Here is a 22,762-nt window from a genome sequence, read left to right as displayed (position 1 = left end):
GTTTTGGAAGAGGGGTGATGGGTTAGAGAGGCTTCTGTTGTTGAACAGAAGGAAGCAGTCCAGTCTTAAACATTCATCCCCAGCATCTCCCTAGCTTTGGCAGTCACAGTGAGTGGGTGTCATTTCAGAGGGACTCTCGATTGGGGTGGGGGTGGGGGGAGTGTCTCAGAGCTGCAGTTCCAGGAGCTTTAACTGAAAACCTTAGGTTAACTGAAAAGGTACAACTCGTAGCACACAAATTCTCTCTAGCGCTCATCCCATCTTTCTTCTTCCTTCTTTTCCAGTTCTACCATCCTTCCCCCCAGTAGTTTTGCCCTTATTGTGTGTGCTTTCTCACTTTGAATTCATGATCTTCCCTCACGACCCTAATAAATCTGCTCTTGAGGAGGTCACTAGTGATAACCTCATGATCAGATCCAATGGATGTCTTTTAGGCTTCATTTACGGTACCTTTGTTGCGTCTGCCACTCACTCTCACGTTTCCTTGAATCACTGTGTCCCTCCCGTGACAGCTCTGATGCATAGGCTCCTGGTTTCCTTGTACTTTGGGGAGGGTCTTTCATGATCTCTATTTCATTCACATGCTGCTTTAGAAACTTAGTGTTCCCCTGAAGAGCCTGTCTCGTCTCTCTTCTCACTTAGCTCTCTCACCAGGATGAGCTCTCATCTATTCTGCATGCTTTCAGCCATTACTTTCAGGCCGATCACTCCAGGGCTATATCCTGAGGTTGGAGCACTTTGCTGAGTTTCATACTCATTTCTGACTTGCCTGCTAGACCTTTCTACCTGGATATTCTCCAAGTACCTATAGTTCAGTCCTTCCAAACATAACCTGAGCTCCGTTCATAACATGCGTCACCAGCACCTGCTTGTCCACATGGATTCTTTCCTCCTGTGGTAGCTTCTGCCATTCACCCAGTCACAGGCCAGGAACCTCGGTGTCCCCCTTTATGGTTCTTACTCATCGCATCCTATTGGTTTTTGGCATCCTCTAGAGTCTTTTAGCATGTTATGAATGCTGAGTGAATAAAAGAAAATGCTTGTTAATTTCATCTGAATTTAATTTCAGTCTAGCACTTTAATCTTGTTTCTATACTCTGATTACACTCTTAACTTTTGGGGAAGGGCGTTAAATTTTTGACCACATTCAAATTATATTAAGGAGAAGGCACTTTTTTGTTTAGAACAGGACTGCTCTGCAGGGGGGATTAGTCATTACTAGCAGTGGGTTGCTTGGCCACGTGCTCTCTTTTAGGGCTCTCGGAGGAGCTGCACACAGGTAGCGATGAGGTGGGTGAGCTGCCTTGTGCTGGCAGCCCTGGAGGGCCTTGTGCTTCAGAAACAAGGGAGTAGAGGCAGCAGTTGTGCCCATGCTGTGGCTTCAGTGTGAGTCACAGCTCAGACTCTTCCCCAGGGAGCGGAGCATGCCCCTTTCAGCTCATTGATGAATTTCCTTAATTGTGTTGTAGTGTTTCTAACATAAACATTGAGGATATATTGGTAACTGTCATGCTTCTCCAAGTTGATCTCTTTTCCTTTCCATCTAACCGCCTGAAAAGAAAAAAAGGAAGGGACTTACCTGGCGGTCCAGTGGTTAAGACTGTGCCTTCCTGTGCAAGGGGTGTGGGTTCAATCCCTGGCCCTGGTTGGGGAACTAGGATCCCACGTGCCTTGAAGCCCAAAGATCAAAACATAAACCAGAAGCAATACTGTAACAAATTCAGTGAAGACTTTAAAAATGGTCCACATCAAAAAAGAAAAGAAAAAAAGGAGAAGATGGCTTAAAGAACCAGAGGATTTTGGAGCCAGGGAAGCTCTTCAAGTGGTGATCATCTAGCTCAGCCTTTTACATTTTCAGATTATGATGACAGTATGTTCATTGGAAGGACTGGTGCTAAAGCTGAAACTCCAATACTTTGGCCACCTCATGCGACGAGTTGACTCACTGGAGAAGACTCTGATGCTGGGAGGGATTGGGGGCAGGAGGAGAAGGGGACGACAGAGAATGAGATGGCTGGATGGCATCACCGACTCGATGGACATGAATTTGAGTGAACTCCGGGAGTTGGTGATGGACAGGGAGGCCTGGTGTGCTGTGATTCATGGGGTCGCAGAGTCGGACACGACTGAGCAACTGAACTGAACTGAACTGAATAGATGGGTGAAAACTAGAGCACCTATTTTTGACGACTTACTAAATACAGGCAATGTGCTGAGTGCTTTACATGTAATTCCCATGTGATACTTATACCGTATGATATACTTACACCATACTCATACCATATGATACCGTGTGATACATGATATGATACCTACAAGGTAGCTATTGTTAGTGCTAGTTTATAGATAAGGATAATGGAGGTCCAAAAAGATTGGATAACTATATTGGGGTTAATGCTGAAGCAGCTGTTGTGCAGAGAGGTGAAACATCATGCTTTTTAAAGGTCAGGTTTTCCAGTTAGAGGCAGAACATGAGTAGAATCCAAATCTCCTGACCTTGAACTCAATAAGCCTGTATTTTCGTTTTCACCTGAGAATCCATTCTCTGTGGTCATTTTAGTCTCATTTCTCGCTCAACCCCTTTTAATTTCAGTGAAATCAAATGAAGCAAAGTAAAGAGTGGTTTCGAGTTGGGGGTTTTGGGTGAGTTTTTACAGTTTATTTTTAAATAGGCAGCATTCCCAGACTGACTGGGAATGTAGCAGAAGGCCTGAGAACCAGGAAGTGACACAGACTTGTTTATACCCTCCCACTTGAGAGCCTTTGGAAAGCAATTCACAGAGATGGTAAAAAGTAAACATGACTGCTTCAGCCAGTTCTCTTGGGTTTGCTATTTTTGACCTGGAGGAGGTGTTTTCCTGCACAGCCATGAGTATGTACTTAGAAGACCAAAATCTAGCACCTAAACATCCCCTTGAGTGAAGATATATAGATATGTTTATTTCCTGTTGCCAGACAGCAGCAGTCAGCAACTCTTGGCAGAAAGAATTATCACTGTTTATTTTTCCTCTCTCCCTCTGCCATCCTTTCGGTGAATTGTTCTCCCGTTTCTTTTTCTTTCATTATAATTAGACCTGTGGACACAGAATGGACCAGACTAAATCTGTGCATGATCGTCAAGGTCCAGCTCAAAGCTGCTTCTTTCACCTCCCCTACTCCCAACCAGAATCCTTTGTTCTTATGGCCTCTGTGTTCTCATAGCACTTTTTTAAATTAAAAAAAGAAAAAAGAAAAAAACCCTAGTAACAGTTTCACAGTGCTATATGGATAAACATGTACTTCCTCTCATGGAGACTGTGAATTCCTTGAGAGTAAGAACCATGCCCCACGTCATCTCTGTGACCACCCAGGCCTTGCACCGAAGACAGCCAGTAAATATTTGCTGAATTGCAGAACAGTTACTGCAAACACAGAGCCCTAAGAAATCGGATTTAGCAAATCAGCTTCCCAGCCTTTATTTGCCAAGTGAGTATTGAAACCTGCTCTGCTGAGCTCTGATAGAAACCAAGCAGAGGGCGGTGATGACATGTAGATGCGTCTTTGGGTCTAGGAACCAATTACAGCCATGTCTGTCAAGCATCTGTTTTCCTGCCTGGCAAAACTTCCAGGATTTATCTACCGTTCTCCCTTCCTGTTTTATATCTGCTGCTACTTTGCCATCTTGTATTTCCTACACACATTATGGGGTTTGGGGGTTATCTTTTTTTCCCCTTTTGTGAACAAATAAATGCTGAACACTCTGGGGCACAGAAAGAGGCAGTTGGTGGGCTCTGCAGGAGTTTACCACCTGCAGTAAACGTAGTATACAGCAGGTCAGTAACTGTGAGTGGTCCACAGGGAAGGTTATGATCGGTTCTCCCAGTCTTCATGCAGTGATGCTGGGGTTCAGAAGAGCTGTCCCATGTTGTGGGCTCAGTTGATGCGTTTTCCCAGAGGACATGCAAATAAGCTTGACCTTGTATTGGGAAAAAAGAGCAGGGAGCCCTCTGCAGTATGAAAGCAGGAGGAGGAAAGACTTCTAGGCCCCTTTGATTGTATTTATCTGAGAAATAATGGCACAGTGGCACCTGTATAATGAGGCAGTGAGAGAGAGTGTGTGTGTCTCAGTCGTGTAAATTCTGCCCTTATCCTGTCCTACAGCATATTTACGCTGTAGGACACATTTAGGGAAACCTCCTTGGTCCCTCTAGACACATATCACTTCAGGATGCTCACATACAAGGTTATATAATTTGGAGGGAGGCACATTCAGTTCCTTAAAAATATGTATTTTTAGAACTTCATTGGAGAGACCTCGTGGCTCTTCTTTCTTCTCAACTAACTGTGTTTTGAGCCTTGTCTCAGGACAGCAGTGCCCTTTGGGAGTTTCATATGGGCTCAGTCACAGCCTGTTAGAGCAAGAAGGGGCCTCCAGCAGCGCTAATTTGAGGGCCCAGTATTCCGGATGCTGTTTTGATCCTTCACGTTGATCACGTTTCCACCTCCCAACAGCCCAAAGAGGTGGGTATTATTTACCCATTTTGTAGATGGGAACTGAAAATAACTTGTGTTGGACTACCTAATTAGCAATATCCACGCAGACCAGAGGTTCTTGCCCAGACTGCCAGAATCTTTCCATGGATCCAGCCTCTCTGAGTGGGATGAACATGAAACTGTTTCCGTTTTACTGATGAGACAGAGGCATCGGGAGGCAAAGTATTGGTCCTAGTTGAGGCCATCAGTCCAGAGAAGAGATGCTTTCCTGCCTTCAGGGTTGGAAATGTATGGCCTGAGCCAAGTTCCTGTTCACAGGCACTCTGTCTTGTCTCTCCTTTTTCCTGTCCTGAATCTGTCTTACTTTGTTCTTTTCCATCCTTCTCTCTTGCATTTTTCTGTTTCTCTCTGGGCCCCTACAGCTAGCTCTGTGGTGATCCTTGCCTGTATGTGTGTGTATGTAGGCTGGGTTTTTTGTTGTTTTTGTTAGTTGTTTGTTATTTTTGGAAAACGCTTTAGGAACACTGGGTATGGATGGCCTATACAAATGTGGTGATGGATTGATTAAGCTCTGAATGGAAAAGCGGAATCTCCTGAGTTTGTTGCAGTGCAAAGGGAGGTAGATGCTAGGATGTGTCTGCTCTGGGGAATAAAGAGGAAGGATTTAACATTTCTTCCTTCTAGTCAGAACTTTTGTTGACTTCTGTTTCAGAGGAAATACTTTGGGGTTCCTCCTTTTCCCTAGAAGACATGCCAGATCCCTTAAAACTGAAAGGACATTGGGGGATCATCCAGGCCCATTCTCTGAGTGCCAGGAAGAATGAATGACTCGTCTGAGGCCCAACCCCTGTTGTTGGTGGTGCTAGGACTTGAAGGCTGTCTCCTGCCTCCAGGTCCACGCTGCAGTCATCCTGCTGGGTTCTAGAAAAGAGTCATTAGAGATGATTACAGGGAAGGTTCCATGTGTCTGCTGGTGTTCCTGCTGTCTGAAGCCTGAGGAACAGGGTAGGGGGAACAAAACAGCAAGAGGCTGTAGTGAGCAGTTTGGGGAAGAAAGACAAGAATACGGGGATATCAGAGCAATTTAGAAAAGCCTCCAGTACCTGCCTTACCCTGGCTTCAGTGGTTTCTGAGAAAGTGAAAGTTCGTTACTCAGTTGTGTCTGACTCTTTGTGACCCCATGGACTGTAGTCCGCCAGGCTTCTCTGTCCATGGAATCCTCCAGGCAAGAATACTCGAGTGGGTTGCCATGTCCTCCACCAGGGGATCTTTCTGACCCAGGAATCGAACCTGGGTCTCCTGCATTGCATGTAGACTCTTTACCATCTGAGCCACCAGGGAAGCACCAGGAAGTTTTTCTGAGAAAAACTGAGGGTTATTTTTGTGATTTGTAGGAGGTAAACTTTAACAGGACTCTGATGTTTGTGTCCTTTGGACTTTGGGACTGGAGATGAAAAGGAAATGGATAAAGTAACATTTTGACTCTCAAGGATCTCAGAGTCCAAAAGACAGCTTCGTGCCTATTGAAGTACTCAGCTGTACATAAAAGAAAGGGGAAGATACAGAGGTTAGCAGGATTGGAAGGAGCCATTTATCCCCAGGGAGGAAAAAAGTGAACTGAAGACATCTAGAAGTAATGTAATTTTGTCATTTTATGGGGGAGGAGTCAGAGGCATTTAGAGCTGATAAATATTTAGGTATCTTTTGCTGCTTTGGCCCAGCCGAATCAGAATGAGTGAGAGTGAAGATGGGAGACCCCACCAGGAGAAAGGGAGAGGTAAGGAGGTCCCTACGGCACATTCCCTGTTCTTATCACACCCTTTGAGGAACTCTGAACTCCACAGAGCTAACTAACATTTATTTTCTGTACAATCTGAAATGCAAGGGTTAAATTCTGTTCTGACTTCATGAACTGTTGTCTTCCCCCCCATCACATGGTAGTATGGGGGTTGGTGAAGATGGTTAATCAAAGGAACAGACTTATTCTAGATTGTCCATCACCACCATCCCCTTTCCAGACTAGTCTGAAGCAAGGAAAGGATTTCTGTTCGTCTTACCTATTCACTTACCTCTTACAACTAATGGAGAGATGGCCATGACTTAGGAAATAATCTGTCCTGAGTGTCTCATGTAAACTGAGCCTGAGCTGTAGAGAAACCCAGGTAGCCTCTGGGAGGCAGGTGGGGCTGAGTCAGGACCCTTAGACTCCACAGAGGAGGGCTCAGTAGAGTGTGACCTGACCGCGCATCCAGCAGGACTGTGACATCCTCGACCTGAGGAGCAGGGAGAATGGGGCTCTGTGTGCAGGAATGGGCCCCAGGCACAGGGGCTACAAGGAGCTGGGCCCTGGGTGCCCTGGCTGTTCCAAGGTTCCCCCTGACTCCTGCTGCTGCCTGTCTAGGCTGTGAGCCATTTTTCAGGGTGACTGTTAGGATACCTTTAATCTTAGCAGGCTCTTTGGTTCATCTGGAAGCATCTTTGGCAACAACAAATAAGCCAACTCTGTGAACTCGGAGCTCATGTTACAGGCTGTCCTCAGCCCCAGAGGCGTGCCGTGCTTATTGTCACCGTTCTTATGAGCAGTTTTCTCAGGTCACCTTGTGCTGTCTTGGCTTAGAGGCTGAGATTGTGACTAGAAGGCCTGAGTCTTACCAGTTCACAGAGCAAGCAGTCCCTTCCATTCTGTCCCCTTGGAGTCTTAACTGGAAACTAGGGAGATAACTCTGGAGAAGGCAATGGCACCCCACTTCAGTACTCTTGCCTGGAAAATCCCATGGACGGAGGAGCCTGGTGGGCTGCAGTCCATGGGGTTGCAAAGAGTCGGACACGATTGAGCGACTCCACTTTCACTTTTCACTTTCGTTCATTGGAGAAGGAAATGGCCACCCACTCCAGTGTTCTTGCCTGGAGAATCCCAGGGACGGGGGAGCCTAGTGGGCTGCTGTCTATGGGGTCACACAGAGTCAGACACGACTGAAGCGACTTAGCAGCAGCAGCAGTGAGATAACTCAAGCTTGCTTTTCACAGCTTCCATTTTACAGATGAGGAAGCAGAGGCAGAGGTGAGGGCAGTGTCCTTCCTCTTGGCTCTGGACGGGAAATGAATGTTTACCACCATCGCTTTCAGCAGGGTACAGTCACTGAAACTTTTGGTGTTTTGGGTTCACAGAGGTGGGAGGCGCCAGATGGCAGTCTAGATCCTGGTGGTCTCCTTTGACCACAGGCTACTGGGGTGGCAGCAAGAATCCCAAGAAGGGGAATCAGAAGGGTGAATGTAGGCTTTTCCATGACTCTGCCTCACCTCACGTTGGAAGGGAATGCTGCCTGTTGGAGAAAGAAGTGAGTTGTGCAGAGAGAAGCGTGGATGCGCCCTAGAGGATTCTGTGGCTGAGAGAGGCTTTAGAGCCGTTTTTAGGTGTGAAAACAGAAGCCAGAGAGCGTTCCTGACCAGCAGGCTGGCTGGTGGCAGCTGGTCCCCCAGGTCCTTTGCTCTCTCCCCACGTCTGGTTTAGATGCTACATGCCTTGTAAGGAGGGTGTGAGCGCCGGCTTTGGAAGTAAGCATGATTAGTTCCCAGTTCCTCTTAATCATAATTTTTTCCCAGTTTTTTTTTTTTTTTTTTTTTACTGTGGTAAAACACACATAAAATAAAATTGACTATCTAAACCATTTTGAAGAGTGGTATTAAGTACATTCATAATGTCGAACAACCATCACCACTGTCTGTCTCCATAACTCTCTTCTGACAAAAGCTTAAACAGTAACTCCCCATTCCTTCCTCCTCCCAGCCCATGACAACCACCATTCTACTTTCTTTCTTTCTTTTTTTCACCATTCTACTTTCTTTCTCTAAATCATAATTTTTTAAATCAGGGGAAGTGGTCACTAAAACACCCCCCCGCCCCCCGCCAAAAAAGAAATACTGAAGTGAATTGAATTCTTTTTTCTTTTCCCCGAGTTTTCGCCTATAGATTTTTTCTAGGGATAGTAATGAATACTCAATCTTAATTTCTTTTCAGTGTTTTTCTTTTCAATTGGTCTAAAGCCACAATTCAAGGACAGTTTTTTAAAATTATGCATTCAAAACATATCTTTTCTTAAAATGATTAGATGTGGTGTGACCCTTTCTCTATATAATAGCTGAGTTTTCCCATTTTGGGATACTCTGGGGCCGTGGGGACTCACTTTGCTCCAAGTTATTTCTAAAGCACTACCCTTGGCTCAGCCTTGCGTGTGAACGTTCCTTGACTCTCCTCTGTTCATCTTTTCTCTTTGCAGAGCCAGAATTTTCATCACCCCATTTGTTCTGCACTTGATCAGGTCTTTGACTCATGGTGGAATTAGTCCCTTGGCCCAGGTAGCTTAACAGTAAGGGAGGAACCAGCTGTTTCTTCAAAACAAAACTTGAGCTTATATGTATGCATCTTTTCCCCAGTTCCATACTCGCTTCTCCCCATAGTATTCATGAGTTTGGCAGGCATTTGCTGCCTGCCTGTCTGGTGCCAGGCCCTGTGATGGCTTTTGAAAATTCCATGTTGAGTAATTCACGGTCCCTGCCTTCAGGAACTTTGAGCCTGGTGAAGTAAGACAGATAAACAGATGTAATCACCTGATAGAGGTACAGTCAGAGTAGGGTGCTCAGGGCACTTGGGGAGTAAGAAGAGGGTTATTTCTACTGGAGGTGGGTGTGATGTGTCAGAAAAGAATTCCTCCAGGAGATGACCCTTGTGCTGAGTCCTACAACTGACTGTATTCCTGGCAGGGAAAATCAGATTTACTGGAGTGTCCATTAATTTGTTGAGGAAGGAGATGGGTGGCCTATGGGAAGGCCTTGCTGCATTAATTTTATTTTTTATTTTATCTATTTGATTATATAAAATATGCAAGGTATAATATTCAAGGAGATGAAAAGGGAATACATTCAGTGACCAATGAGTCTTCTCCCTGTTCACCTCTCATTCCCCTCCTTGAAAGCACTTGGTAGCTACCAGTTTCTTGTGCATCAGTTCCAGAGACAGACTTTCAGTGCATACAGGAGTGTGTGTATGTATGTATGTATGCACATGTGTGTGTGTGCGCGCGTGTTCACGTGTGTGTATCCTTTAAAAACACATGCCACATGCACATGGTTTTCTTCACGTACTAACTTTGGAAATCATTCCATATTAGTACAGACTGAACCGCCCAGTTCTTTTTAAACCACTGCATGTATTCTGTTACATAACTTATTTAACTAGTCCCCTTCAGTCCTGTGCCAGTATAAATAATGCACTGAATATCCTGCATATATATCATTGCACACAAGTGGTTTCTAAGGACAGATTATAGAAGTAGAAATGGATAAGTCAGAGAATATGTGCATTTGGGGGCTAGATATTGTCACATTGTTCTCCAGAGAGCTCTACTTTAATTGTTGTTTAGTTGCTAAGTCATGTCTTTTGCGACCCTATGAACTGTAGCCCACCAGGCTCCTCTGTCCATGGGATTTCCTAGGCAAGAGTACTGAAGTGGATTGCCATTTTCTCCTCTAGGGGATCTTCTTGACCCAGGGATTGAACCCAGGTTTTCCTCTTGGCAGGCAGATTCTTTACCACTGAGCCAACAGGGAATCCTCTACATTAATTATAAAATGCTAAATGTAAGATTCTTTACCACTTGGTCACCCTCCCTCATACCAAGTTACCCTCCCACTTGGTAACCAGTCCTCTAAAATCCGTGCCACAGTGATCTTCCTGAAAGAATTTGGTGTTAGAACTTCCCGGTGTATAATCCTTGTAAGCTCCGCATGGTCTTCAATGATAAAGTTTTTATTTTTTAATTTATTTTTATTTATTTGACTGCACCGGTTCTTAATTGTGGCGTGTGGGGTCTAGTTCCCTGACCAGGGATGGACCCAGGCCCCTTCATGGGAGCACAGAGTCATAGCCCCTGGACCACCAGGGAAGTCCTGGTCTTCAGGATCAATTTTAAATTTAGCCTAGCCCCTTCCTCTAGCGTCTCCTGGGAGTGTAGGGTTCCATTGCTCCCAGCCGCTTATACTCAATGTGTTCCTTCTCCACTGGACACATCGTTTAGTAGTCTGTCTAGCAGCCCCTCTCCTGGGTAGTCTTTCCTGACTCCCTCCACTCATGCACGGAACAGCGACCACCACCCTGATCTGGCCTTGTCCATTCTCTGCAGAAGTACTTGTGCACGTGCTGTCATGTGGCGTGATCTGGTGTCATTCTCCATGATCCACTTGTTCTTCCCTTGGGGGTGGTGAGTGCCTGCCCAAGTTACCCGCTGTGGCTGCATGTTCAGTGGCAGCACCAGGGATCCATTGCTAACTGGCTGGCAGCCTGGGCATAACTTTTAACTCTCTGAACCTTAGTTTTGGCTTCTTTCAGAAGAGGAGATGAAGCCTGATGACCTTTAAGGTCTCCTCTGATGCTCAGATCTTATTAATAATTATGACAGCAACAGGTGCCATTGTTTTACTGAGGACTTGCAAAGTGCCAGGCACTGTTTTGAGCATTTTGTCTGATCCTAAGATGTTCGTTGATAGGACTGATGTTGAAGCTGAAACTCCAAAACTTGGCCACCTGATGTGAAGAGCTGACTCTTTTGAAAAGACCCTGATGCTGGGAAAGATTGAGGGCAGGAGGAGAAGGGGACGACAGAGGATGAGACGGTTGAATGGCATCACCGACTCAATGGGCATAGGTTTGGGTGGACTCTGGGAGTTGGTGATGGACAGGGAGGCCTGGCGTGCTGCAGTTCATGGGGTCCCAAAGAGTCGGACACGACTGAGCGACTGAACTGAACTGAACTGAATCCTTACATCAACCCTATGAAGATGATGATATGGTTACTGTCTCCATTGCATAGATGAGAAAACTGAGTCTCAGAGAGTAAATTGGCCACAAGTCCTAGCAGAGGAAAGAGATTTGAATTCTGGCATTCTTAGCTACATAACTGTTTTTCCACATTTACACACACATGGTTTGGTGTACCCTTTTGGGTCACTAGGAGACTCCATCCCTAGACCTCTCCACGAACCATCCCTGTTCTACAGCTTTGAAGGCCCAAGTTGGAGTCTGGGTAAAAGCTGGGGACAGAGGGCTCTACAGTCCCAACCATTTAGGGGTGGTGAATGAAGACCCAGTGGCTAGCTCTCTTCTTGTGCCCCTTGGTCATGCTCACTGAAGACCCTCATAGCTGCTTTTCCTTTAGACTAAGACAGGTCATATTGCTGTCTGCAGTGCCTCTCTTTAGAAGGGCTGTGTAGGCATGAGCCAAAGGCTTCATACGTGGATTACAGTCAGGGCTGGGTGAGATCCCTCAGGGACATCTTTATTAGGATTGTAGATGGCAGGCTCGTGTATCTGTTTACATAAAGCCTTACTGGAGAAAGAGGTGTGTATGGCGTTTAAGGAGGAAGTGTAACCTTACATTTGGAATATCTTTTATAAACTAGGATAAATGATATCAAATGAGTTAAGTAAAATATAGTAGACTTATATCAAAATGTATGATCAACCCTTCTGCTTTCCTGAAAGCAAGCGGGAAACAACCCTTAGAAGTCTTGATCCCTGATTTTTTTTTTTTTTTTTTCTTTTTTAAAGATCCTGGTTCCTGTTCTTAATTAAGTCTTTGAGCCAGAGTGGGTGGCCGGGCTAGTCAACAGTTAGGCCTCATTCTCCCCTCGGTGTTTGTCACATAAAGCCAACAGATGCGGCCTCTGGGGTCGTAGGTGTGTTGGGTGAGCCTTGATTAATTAGTTCATTTTTGAGATTTGTGGTGGGAGCCAGGTCCCCAGGGGCTCCTCCAGCCTCTGGTGGTTGAGCAGACCGAGCCAGAGGCTCTTGGCGCCAGCCGTGCGTGTCCTTCCTTCTCTGAGCGGTGCATTTCTCCCTCTTAGACACGTGTTCTTTGTTTTGTTTTTTTTTTTCTTTTTTTCCCGGTTAGTTGAACTTGCTGTGAGTCCTCTGGCAAAGGCGGAGGCAAACTCTGGTGCAACACTCTCCACGTGAACAACCATCTCTTTCCTCCTCTCTGCTGGAGCCCCAAAGGTAGGCAGGCAGCAGGGCAGTTTCTGAAAGCTTTGCCCAGCTTGACGGATCCCCAGGTGAGCTGGCTCTGGTCTCCTTGTCCCGTCACAAGGATCTGGCTCCCAGGTGGTAACCACGCCTGTGGCAGCTTACTATGGGCCTTGGCATTTCCCCAGGGAGGAGTTGAAAAGCCACTTACATGCTTGTCTCTTCTCCTGGCAGTAGGGATTCAGTTGCTAGAATTCTTTCAAGTTTGTACGTGACCGTGGCTTCCTTATCATAAAGGAAGGCCTATTATAACTAACTTGTGGCTAAAGCTTTCACTTATGTCCTTGTTTTTTTTCTTTTTAATAGGTGAATCTACCCGAGGCCGACTTCAGAGTTCTTCCTTCTGGCTTTTACATTTTTCCTTTTAAAAATCACTTGGACGGATAAAAGATGTGCCATGGCAGGATAGCACCAAAGAGCACCTCAGTGTTTGCCGTGGCCTCTGCGGGACATGGAGTATTCCTTCCCCTGGTGATTCTTAGCACCCTCCTTGGAGACGGACTTGCCTCAGGTAAGCCCCTGCCTGCTGCCTGTGTGTGCCAAGGAAACGACTCGGCACCATTGTTTTCCTAAAGGCTGGGAGAGGGGATTCTCTGCTTGTGGAGCAGTGAATGGGCGAGCAGGGTGGCAGCTTCGGTGCTGCTGCTGCCAGTCCTGGCAGGGTGGGGGAGCTCCGAGGGACCTAGGGAGCCAGCCGGAAGTGGGGGGTGTAGGAGCCTGCCAGGGGTGCCTTGACCATCCCCCTCCCCTAGCCGTGGTCACGTGTGGGACTGAGGTGTAGGATTCAGAGTGTGATGGGCAGGTGAGGATGCGCACTTGGGAATCCTCGGCCTGCTTTCAGGGCCCAGTCCTTCTGCTCGCTAGTTCTGTGACCCAGAGCGAGTCTCTGCTTCTATAAGCCTCAGGCCCCTCACCTGTGCTATAATGGCAGAGTTGGATAATAGTGACATAGACCATGTAGTCCCCAAAGCCTAAAATATTTACACTTTAAGATATTTGGCCCTTTATGGAGGAGGTTTGCCACCTTACCCCCAGCCCAGAACAAGCGATGCTCACTGAGAATGTGTATGAATGGAGTGGCTGTCAGAGTAAGAAGAAAGAAGGGACTGGGCAGAGCTAGGACGGACCTCAGAGGCTGTGCACTGGCCCAGGGTCATGCTCCTGGCAGCCCTGGGACCAGAGCCCTGCCCAGTGCCTGGTACATCAGCACGCTGTCCTCTTCCCCGGCTCTGCTGGGGAGGCGTCCTGGCGTGTTACATGGCCGTGTGAGGGCAGAGCTTCTGCCTTCGGCCTCTTTAGCTTCATCGGGCCATCCCTTGTACCCCCCACTTTCTTTTATGGGCTTCCCCCCACCCTCCCATTCCCCACCCCATTTTCCTGCTACCCGCACCTTCCCAGCTTTCCACTCAGGGTCTGAAATCAATTATCAGGGACTGATGGTCCCAGACTGCCTGGATAAAGGGATTATTATTCTCCAGTATGGAAAAATATGTCTCTAGTGTGGGCTCAGACCAGGATGGGAAAATTGGCTCTGTTGTTTTCTTTCCCTCCCCCATCTACAAAGAATCCTTCCTCCCCTGCCACCCCATCCCCTCTGCCCAGTCTTTTTATTCCCCATAAAACCTGTGTACTGGCGCCGAGCAGGGTGCCGACAGGGGAAGGGGTTTCACCATTGCTTCGTTCTAGTGCACCAGGTTGTGATATGTTTTCCTCTCTGGGGTGGTTTCTGGTGGAAGGAGGTGCGCGCAGCTTGGCCTGAAACCCAGAGCACACCTGTATGGCCGAGCCTGCCACAAGTGGTGTGCCAGGCAAGCTTGCCAAGAAACCAAGACTCAGATAATCTGAAGTCAAGGAAAGGCATTCAGGTCAGGAAAGGTCTCTTCCTGCATTTCTTAACTGTTTCTATGGCTGCTTTTAAACACCCATTCCAGAGGCATTATAAATGAGATGCTTGTTACCCAGGGACCTCTAATAGATGTGTTCATGTGTCCTGGCACAAACATGACTGCAAGAATCTCACTGGACAGAGGTCAGCAGGCATCCTCTGGAGGTGATCTGTCTGCATAGTCTCTGGTTGTAAATACCACATGCATGCCTAGTATTGGTCGTAATTGCTCAGGTTTAGAAGAAAAGCATCATGAAGAGGCACTTGAGAGTTCTCGGGTAAAGCTCTAGGTAAAGTGTCGTATGTCATGTCCCTCGTTCAGTTTTCTGTCCTGGTTTCTCTTATCTGCAGCCATCGATTTGGAGTTATAATGGAGACAGGGTTACAGAGGATTGGGTTCAGCTTGCCCCTTGGTCATATCTTTAGCAGAGATGGAGAGAGTTATTGAAGGTCCCCTTTTCAGAGTGGCAAAAGGAAGCATGTCTTACTCTTCATACCTGGGCACAGTCTGCAGGGGAAGACCAGGTCTAAAAATAAGGCCTGTGCTCATGCTACCCAACTTGCCTTTCTTGGACTGGAGAGGAATTAGGATCCCAGCTGTGTAGCAGCCTCTCCCAGGTCTCTTTGCTTGTGCCTTTAAGAAACTTGCTCTATGTATGACCTCAGGTAAATCACTTGACCTCTTGGTGTCACCTATAAAACAGAAATACAACACTTGAGGATGTTAGGTGGGTGTTGTGTAGACTCATAAAGATGATTGGAAGGTGCTTGACATATAAAGTGCCCTGTGTAATTTTAAATAATAACAACAGCAGATTTGGTATGTGAACTGTTGAGTCACTCTGGGCGGGAGACTTCATGTGGATGACGTCCTCTTCTGTCTTTAAAAAACAAAACTGGAGAGACTTCCCAGGTGGTCTGATGGCCATGCTCCCAATGCAGGGGGCCTGGGTTTGACCCCTGGTCAGGGAACTGGATCCCACATGCCACAACTAAGACCTCGAGCAGCCAAATAAAGTAAATAAATATCTAAAAAGCAAAACAGAACTGGAGATGTAGAGTCACTTCTTGGATTGAGGATAAGGGGTTGGGAGGAAGTGTCAAAGCTAACCAGTTAAGGAAGGACTGATTACGTCCGGAATCCCTTTCGCCTTCCATGTTTGCATAGTTGGATGGTCCCAAGCCAGCTGCCTTGCTGACTCATATAAAAAGCTTTTAATTTCCGTTCTCTCCCTGTTCTGAGCAATGTTATTGAAAAAACTTATTATTTTATTTGTTTTTGATTTTTTTTCCCCTTTAAGATGTTGCCATGACACTTAATGGCTGTGTTCAAAATCACACAAGCACCTAAGGCAAGGAAGGCAGAGTGAGAAAACTGGGTGCTTAGTGTTCACTGAAGATGGAAAATGTTGAGAGCTTTGCTCTCAGGGGGATGGTGTGGCTTTGGCCCTTAGCATCACTCTGGCAGAGAGATGTTGGCAGGTGGCCCTGGCTCACCTCACAGTCTCTGAAGGGACTTGGAGTCCGAGGTAACATACACTGAGCTGGGAAGAGAGGACAGGTAGGAATTGATGTGTATGGAGCATCATTTGTGTGTCAAGGCTCTGTGTTATCACATAAAAGTTCTCAGAATGCCCGAGATCTAAGTGGTCCTGTAATGATCTTACAAATGAGAAACCGAGGCCGAGGGAGTTTAGGTAACTCGCACAGAGGCAGACAGCTGTAGGTGGGGAAGCTGGCTGGGATTTGTACCCGGTCTGTCTGACTCTGTTGCCATGCTCTTGCTGAGAACCACACTACCTCTGCTGAGTGGCCAGCTTCTCTGAGACCTGCTTCTTGTACTGCTCTCTGTTGGAGCACTCAGATCAGCATCCTTGGGAGGGTGATTTTGACAGAGGAAGAGAGACACCGTCTGTTCTCTTTCCTGGATGAGAGATGCGGGAGTTGTCTCTGGGTTACCCTACCTCTGTGGTGGTTTCTGTTCTTCTCTGCGGTGACCCTTCGTTGTTTGGGTCCCAGTTCAGGCACAGGGTTTGCCAAGGCGGTTCTATTTTTGGAAAGGAACAATAGGGACCACAGCAAATTGTTTGCTAAATGCAGTTCCCAAAACATCCGCAGAGCATCTTCCTGTCAGCTGCCAACCATGCTGAGGACGTGATGTAATCTCTCCATGGTGTAATTACCTGTGACTATAAAAAGACTTGGGGATTGTGGTAGGAGGCTGCGTGGGTCATTATAGAGCTGGCTGAACCCTGGCGTCATGAAGAGACATTGAGAAATTGCCCTCTGCTTGCTGTGCCATGATTAGAACACCGCCAGTGCGTGGTATGAGCTTTGCACTGTAACTTTCGAACAGAACAAGCCAGAAGTCTACCAGACTGAACACCTCAGTGGCCCCTCCTCTGGGTTAAAGCCTCATTAAACACAAATTCCACCTACCAAACAAAGGTGCCCCACTACCCTGGTCCTTAATTACAAACTTACAGGTTATCCTTATCCACCTCTTTCTGTAAAAGAGGGTCACAGGGTGCTAATAAAAAAAGCACGACAACTAGGTGAGTGCTTAGAGTCTTTAATTGTTCTAGGTAGGTTTGTAGATGAATTCTTTCACCACCTCTCACTGACTGGGAGATTCCTTTCTTCCTAGTCACCCCAGCAGCACCTACAAGGGTGTGAGCAGTCCTCCCATTCCAGGTAGCTGATACTGGTGTAGCCAGCTGCCTGGACTGTGGCGAGATCAGGAGTGACCTTGGCTGCCTTGTGTTCAGCTTTGGGGCCTAGAGGAACAGCAGTGTTTAGCGACAACTCTTCCATGGTGCGGTGTGACTGAGAGGGATGCCTGCTGCTGCCCTGTTTACCCACCTCACCTAAACCAACCTACAGTTTGAACTCTCCAAGAAGAGGATGAATACTGCCTCTGTGCCTCACTGCCTGTATTACCTTGGGTAATCTTGCTGACCTCATTGTCGGTGTTTCGCTAGAATAGGGAAGATGGTAGATAATCTTACTTCATACAGTTGTTGTGAGGGTTACATAAGATAGCAGTACATGTGAAGCACTTAAGAATATTGGTTGGCATACAGAGAAGTAATTGCCAGGTGTGAGGACCAGACCAGCACCAGAAGATACCAGTCTGCACTTTTGACACCGTAGTCGATTAGCTCCGTTGGGAGGTGCTCCTTGTTTCTCCCGTGTCTCTTGGATTCTTTCGGATCCAATTCCGTGCAGCATCCTGAGTATATTTAGACACATACAGGTGAGTTCTTCCGAGTTAACATGCCCCTGATTCTCAAATGCCACATGTTGGCGTCTCACACATGAAGCCAAGCAGAGAAGAGCAGCAGTGGCCCTTTGCAGTGCTGGGGCTGAGGGTCAGCTCGGTCATCTCACAGTCAGTCCTTCCCTTCAGTGAGACTGTCTTGTTGGCATCTCAGAGCTGGGATTCCCTCAAAGCTGCTGGTTGTTAGGAATGTCCAGAGGTTTTTTGAAACCTTAATAAAATTGAGAATGCCGGAGGTCTGTTCTTTTATGTTTTGCACTGTGCTGGGTCGCCACTGTGGTGCGTGGGCTTTCTCTAGTTGTGGCGCTTCTAGTTTCTCTCGGTGCAGCGCACAGGCTCTGTAGAGTGCAGGGGCTCTCTGGTTGTGGCACTCAGGTTCAGTTGCAGCTCATGGACTTTAGTTGCCCCACAGCATGTGGGAATCTTGGTTCCCTGACCAGGGATCAAACCCATGTCCCTTGCATTGCAAGGTGGATTCTCAGCCACTGGACCACCAGGAAAGTCCCCCAAGGATCTGCTCTTTTCAAGAGGTATTTCATCAGCACAGTGATGTGAATGAAGGGTTACATTCTACAGAATTTCTGAACACATCTAGGAGAATACAAGATGGAATTAAAAATGAAGAACTCTCTTCTCGTCTCTCCATTTCGGTCGTGCTTTTGCCTCCTCCTCCTCTCCTTAGCTGTGTTTGATAGCATTTCTGTTTGTAAGAGCCTTTTCCTACCCAGGTTCACTTGTTTCCCTAGAGACGAGGTTTTCCCCCTGTTTTAACTGCTTTAACTTGTTAGCTTTGCCAGAGGCCAAATCTTTTAAAAGTACAGCTGTTTAATCATTCAGAATTCTGGGAAGTAGTGCAGAGAAGATAAACAGATTCTCTTCAAGGTTTATTTTTTGCACAGCGTTTTTTCTTTTCAGATTCACAAAAAGTATTTTAGCTGTTTAAGCCAAGGAGGGGAAATATGTTTCAGGAAGTTGTCACCAAGAACTCCTTTAAGATTATGAAATGATTCTGGTCTGGCCTTTGTTCCTCTGAGTAGCCAGCGAGTGACACTTTATATAATACAAATGTCCTGACTGTCAGTTCTTCCCATTCAGTAGATAGAGGTCTCCCTGGGAGAAGGTGGGACCTGTGCATTTATTATCACTGGCATGAGTTCGGACAGCTCAACCTTGTTGACTCTGGCAGTGGGGAGGCTCAGGAGAGTGTCGTTGGGATTGTCATGCACCAGACAAGGTGCCTGTCAATATTTGCCGAGCACCTATCTTGACACTTCGAGATGCGGGGCCAAAAGAAGAGGAGCCTTGGATATTTCTGCTTCCCAGTTGGTCTCATTACTTTGGAGGCCATTTTGCAGAGGACCCAATGCAGCCACACTCAGGCTCCTGATGACGATGCATGCTTGCTCCAAATTGCTGACTAATGGCCTGTGAAGTTAGCTGGTGACATCAGTGGATCATGTGGACTTCTGATTTGTCCCCATCATGCAGTGGAACTTGATCTTAGTTCATGTTCTTTCTTCTTGGCTTTATAAAAGTTTGCACATAAGCTCCTTGAAGGCAGAGACAGTACCCTTTGTACTTTGTTATAACCAGGCCAGGGATCGTCCCGGGGAGGTGGGGGTGGGAGGGGTCACTCCCGGTAGGACTCTGCAGGGTCATGGTCCGTCCTGTGTGTGAGGATAGGCAGGACAAGTCCCTGGCCCTGTGAGCAGCAGCAGCCTAATCAGTGGTTCCCCGTAAGACTCTGTGCCCATCCTTCTTGGGAGTGGAGAAGGATGTGGAAGTGTCTTCATGCTTTAGAGGGTGAATGTAGTGGCGGGGGGGTGTCTTCTGAGAGGAAGGGAGTGGGGCTGGGCAGGCTGCCCAGACGAGTTCATCACCCAGTGTGTTAAATTTCAGCCTGAGTGAGAGTCTTTGAACCCAGTGAGGGTTCCCTTGGGTGATGAGGAGGGAGGAAAGGTAGGCTTTCATTACATGTAGGGAGTGAAGTCCTGTGGAATAATGCATGTGTGAACCGTGCTGGCTCTAAACTTATCCTGACATTGGAGAGGGAGATGGCAGCTGGATGGGTTTGGCTTCCCTTCCCCGCCCACAGCTCACTCTACCTCTGTCCTTAAAGTCAAGGCTGAGGGGACTCCTTTTTCCCCTTTCCCTGACCACTAGAACCTTCAAGCCTGTCTTTACACTGTTCTTTCAGTGGCTAGATTTCCTGTAGCTGGAAGCCCGCAGTCTCCCTTCCCTCCCCTTCTCCCTTCACTTCATCCTTTTAAGATTCAGTTCAGAGTCAGCTCCTCTGAGACAGCACCCATCCCCTTACCACTGGAATGAATAAGGTCTGAGGGAAGGAGAGTTAGGCTACATGTGTATTTGCTGAATGGAATAAACAGGAGCTTTTGGTCTCAGCCCTTTCTCTTGGGAGGATATCAGAGAGTTTTCCCTGTGAACAGGATTCTGAGAGTCTTGGCCGTCTTTGATTATTGAAGGGACTGGACAGCTCATTAAAGCTTCTGGGGAATTCCTGCTTTGGGGAGCCTGAACCCTTTGTCTGTAGATCACGATCCACAAAGCCTGTGGGCTTGTTCCAGACCCTAACACCCAGGATTGCCGTGGAACAGATTGGGCTTCGTGTTTTCATAAGCGACATCAACTCATTTCGCAAATATGTGTTGATGATATAAGGCGGGCTGGGGGTGGGGTTGGGCAGCTGAAGATAGGTAATGCCATGGAGGGCTTTCAGGAACTGGGTACTGGACTGGCTCTTGTTGGAAGTTGTCATATGTAGTTGGTCCTCACAGTCAGCCCGTGAGAGGCGGGTGGCTGCAGCCAGGAACAGGACTCTACACCAGGAGGAATGCAGACGGGGTGGTTTAGACTCTGATATGTCCACTGTTTCTTGTTGAGCTCCTGCCGAGGGTTGTGACGGTGCCGGCTCCAATTCTGTAAGATACTCCCCGTGATCGCTATTGCTGCCCCTGGAATACCCACAGGCAGGGCTCTGGGCTCAGGTGCGAATGGTTGCAAAAGGCCTCTCTGAGGAAGAGGTGTCTACCCCAAGACCTGAGGCAAATAGGGGAGACAGAATGGCATAGTCAGGTTAAGAATGCAGTCTCTTGGGCCAGGTGGGCTGGTTGGAATCCTAGTTCTGCCACTTACGTGTTATATAATTTTCAAGAAGTTTCTCAGTGTCCCTCGGTCTTTCTGCCTGTGAAATGATGTACATACCTTGTGGGATTATGGTGTGACCATCATCACTGTTGTTATGTGATACCTCAGCCAGCCGGTTGGGGCCAGTCTGGAGGGAGGAGAGGGAGAGAGAGAGTTTCGTGTCTGCCAGGCTCACCTGGGCTGTTCCTTCCTTTGGAACTTGCAGCGTCACTTCTGTTGAAACTTTGGAAGTCCGGTATACTCTGTCTTCTAAACTGGTGTGCTGCTTTGCCATACTGGTTGAGTGAGTGGTCTCTTCTATTTTGGTGGAGTATGTTTGGAAGCCAGGGTTTCAGAAAAGAAAAGAAGCATAGCCTTAGCCTTAGAGTTCAGAGGTTGGGCTGAACATCACCAAAAGCACAGTTTGGGGGAAGCACCCAGAGTGGTAAGGTGCTGCTGGCGGAGGCAGGTAGGTGCTCTTCCTAGCTGAGTTGTCAGAGCAGTGAAGGAGGGAGAGGGAGGAGGAATAAGCTTGGTGTTAAAGGTCAAAAGGTTAGAGAAAAAACAAACACCAGTTAGTTAATGGATTAAGGGTTGAATGAGTCTAAGCAGGGAAATGAGGACTGGAAGAGGGTGTTGCTTGTGGTACAAGTCCATGGAGAAGATACTCTTTGGAGAATGGACTCTTTGCCTGTGGGGACTGGAAGGGACTGGCTGAATGAGGCCGCCCCTCCAGGCCGGCCCCTCATCCTCTGCATCTGCCCAGCCAGCCAGCCTGACAAGAATGACTTATTTCAGCCAGTCTGGTGCGCTGCACGGGGTCCCACGTCAGGAATTCCATGGGTAAGGTTCCTCATGCTTGAGAAGGGAAGGGAGCAGAGGGGAGGAGCAGCTGGCCATGGGCATGCAGGTGCAACCAGGACCAGTCAGCGGGGGCCGGGCCAGTGTCTGGAGCTGCTGGGGTGAGGACTCTCCCATGCTTTGATGTGTGCAGGCACAGGGAACCGTTGCGCCTTCTAGTAGAGATGTGTTTCTGGCTCAGCTGCCCAGCATGCAGCTCCTTGACCAGGGATCGAACCCCTGCCATCTGCAGCGGAGGAGCAGAGTCTTAACCCCAGGATCACCAGGGACGTCCCAGTGTCTCAAATTTCTTTCGAGAGACCTTTAGCAGAGGAACTCGTTCTCTACCTGTTGCTCTCAGCACCTCCTTGTCAGGCACTTGAGAAGCTTTGCGGTCCCTCTTGTTCAGAAATTCTGTTACTGGTAACAGCAAGCCTTGGCCCTGCAGGAATAATTAAGATTGTAAATGATAGGATTAGGTGAGTTAGTACATGTAAAAGTTCTGGGTAAACCATAAAAGTCTATTCCAGTGGAAAGGATTATTGTAATGCTTTTTTTTTTTTGCCTTTAGAGAGCATCTCTTCTCTGAATTGCTCGAAGCACTTGGTTAACACTAACTGGTTAATCCTTCATCCATCCCTGGGCAGAAGGCTGGCTTTTAAATAGCCCACTTTGTATAGATCAAACTGAAGTTTCCAACAGAGCCCCAAATCTGGAATCTAAAGCCCAAATCTGTGGAGTCTAAAGCTTGGATCTCCCAAGTGTGAGACTGCCTCACTCCTGGGAATAAAGAACGTGAGAGAACAAATGGAGGGATCCTTTAAAAATTTTTTTTTTTAATTTCCATTGACATGGTCATGTCAGACAAGGTGGCTATAGTCAGGATTTTGAGAAGCCTAAAAATCTTCCTCTTGGAAAGACCCATGTTCTTCTTGGAAAGCCCCACAGTCCTGTTGGGAGTGAGGGCCTGGCGTCAGCTAGGGAAGCAGAAGGCTAACCCTGGCACCAGCTAGCCCTGGACACAGAGTTCTCTTTAGGCTGTGGTAGGCGGTACCTGAGGTGC

At 47.3% G+C, this 22,762-nt stretch overlaps 1 protein-coding gene across 5 annotated transcripts in view; it reads left to right on the top strand.

Annotated features, from left to right (window-relative positions):
• SUSD6 (sushi domain containing 6) overlaps positions 1 to 22,762 on the top strand; it is a 98,016-nt gene that overhangs the window by 33,440 nt on the left and 41,814 nt on the right. For all 5 annotated transcript variants that reach the window (XM_055437123.2, XM_055437124.2, XM_088839503.1 and 2 more), the window contains exon 2: positions 12,857 to 13,061. In XM_055437123.2, coding sequence (XP_055293098.1) covers positions 12,941 to 13,061 — 121 coding nt within the window. In that variant the 5' untranslated portion in view covers positions 12,857 to 12,940. The remainder of the gene's footprint in view (positions 1 to 12,856; positions 13,062 to 22,762) is intronic.

This window comes from Moschus berezovskii, chromosome 9, assembly GCF_049115385.1.
Source record: "Moschus berezovskii isolate FMDL1 chromosome 9, NW_MosBer_1.0, whole genome shotgun sequence".
Classification (NCBI taxonomy): domain Eukaryota; kingdom Metazoa; phylum Chordata; class Mammalia; order Artiodactyla; family Moschidae; genus Moschus; species Moschus berezovskii.
The sequence above is the reverse complement of the archived record's forward strand: the minus strand, read 5'-3'. Positions and strand labels throughout refer to the sequence as shown.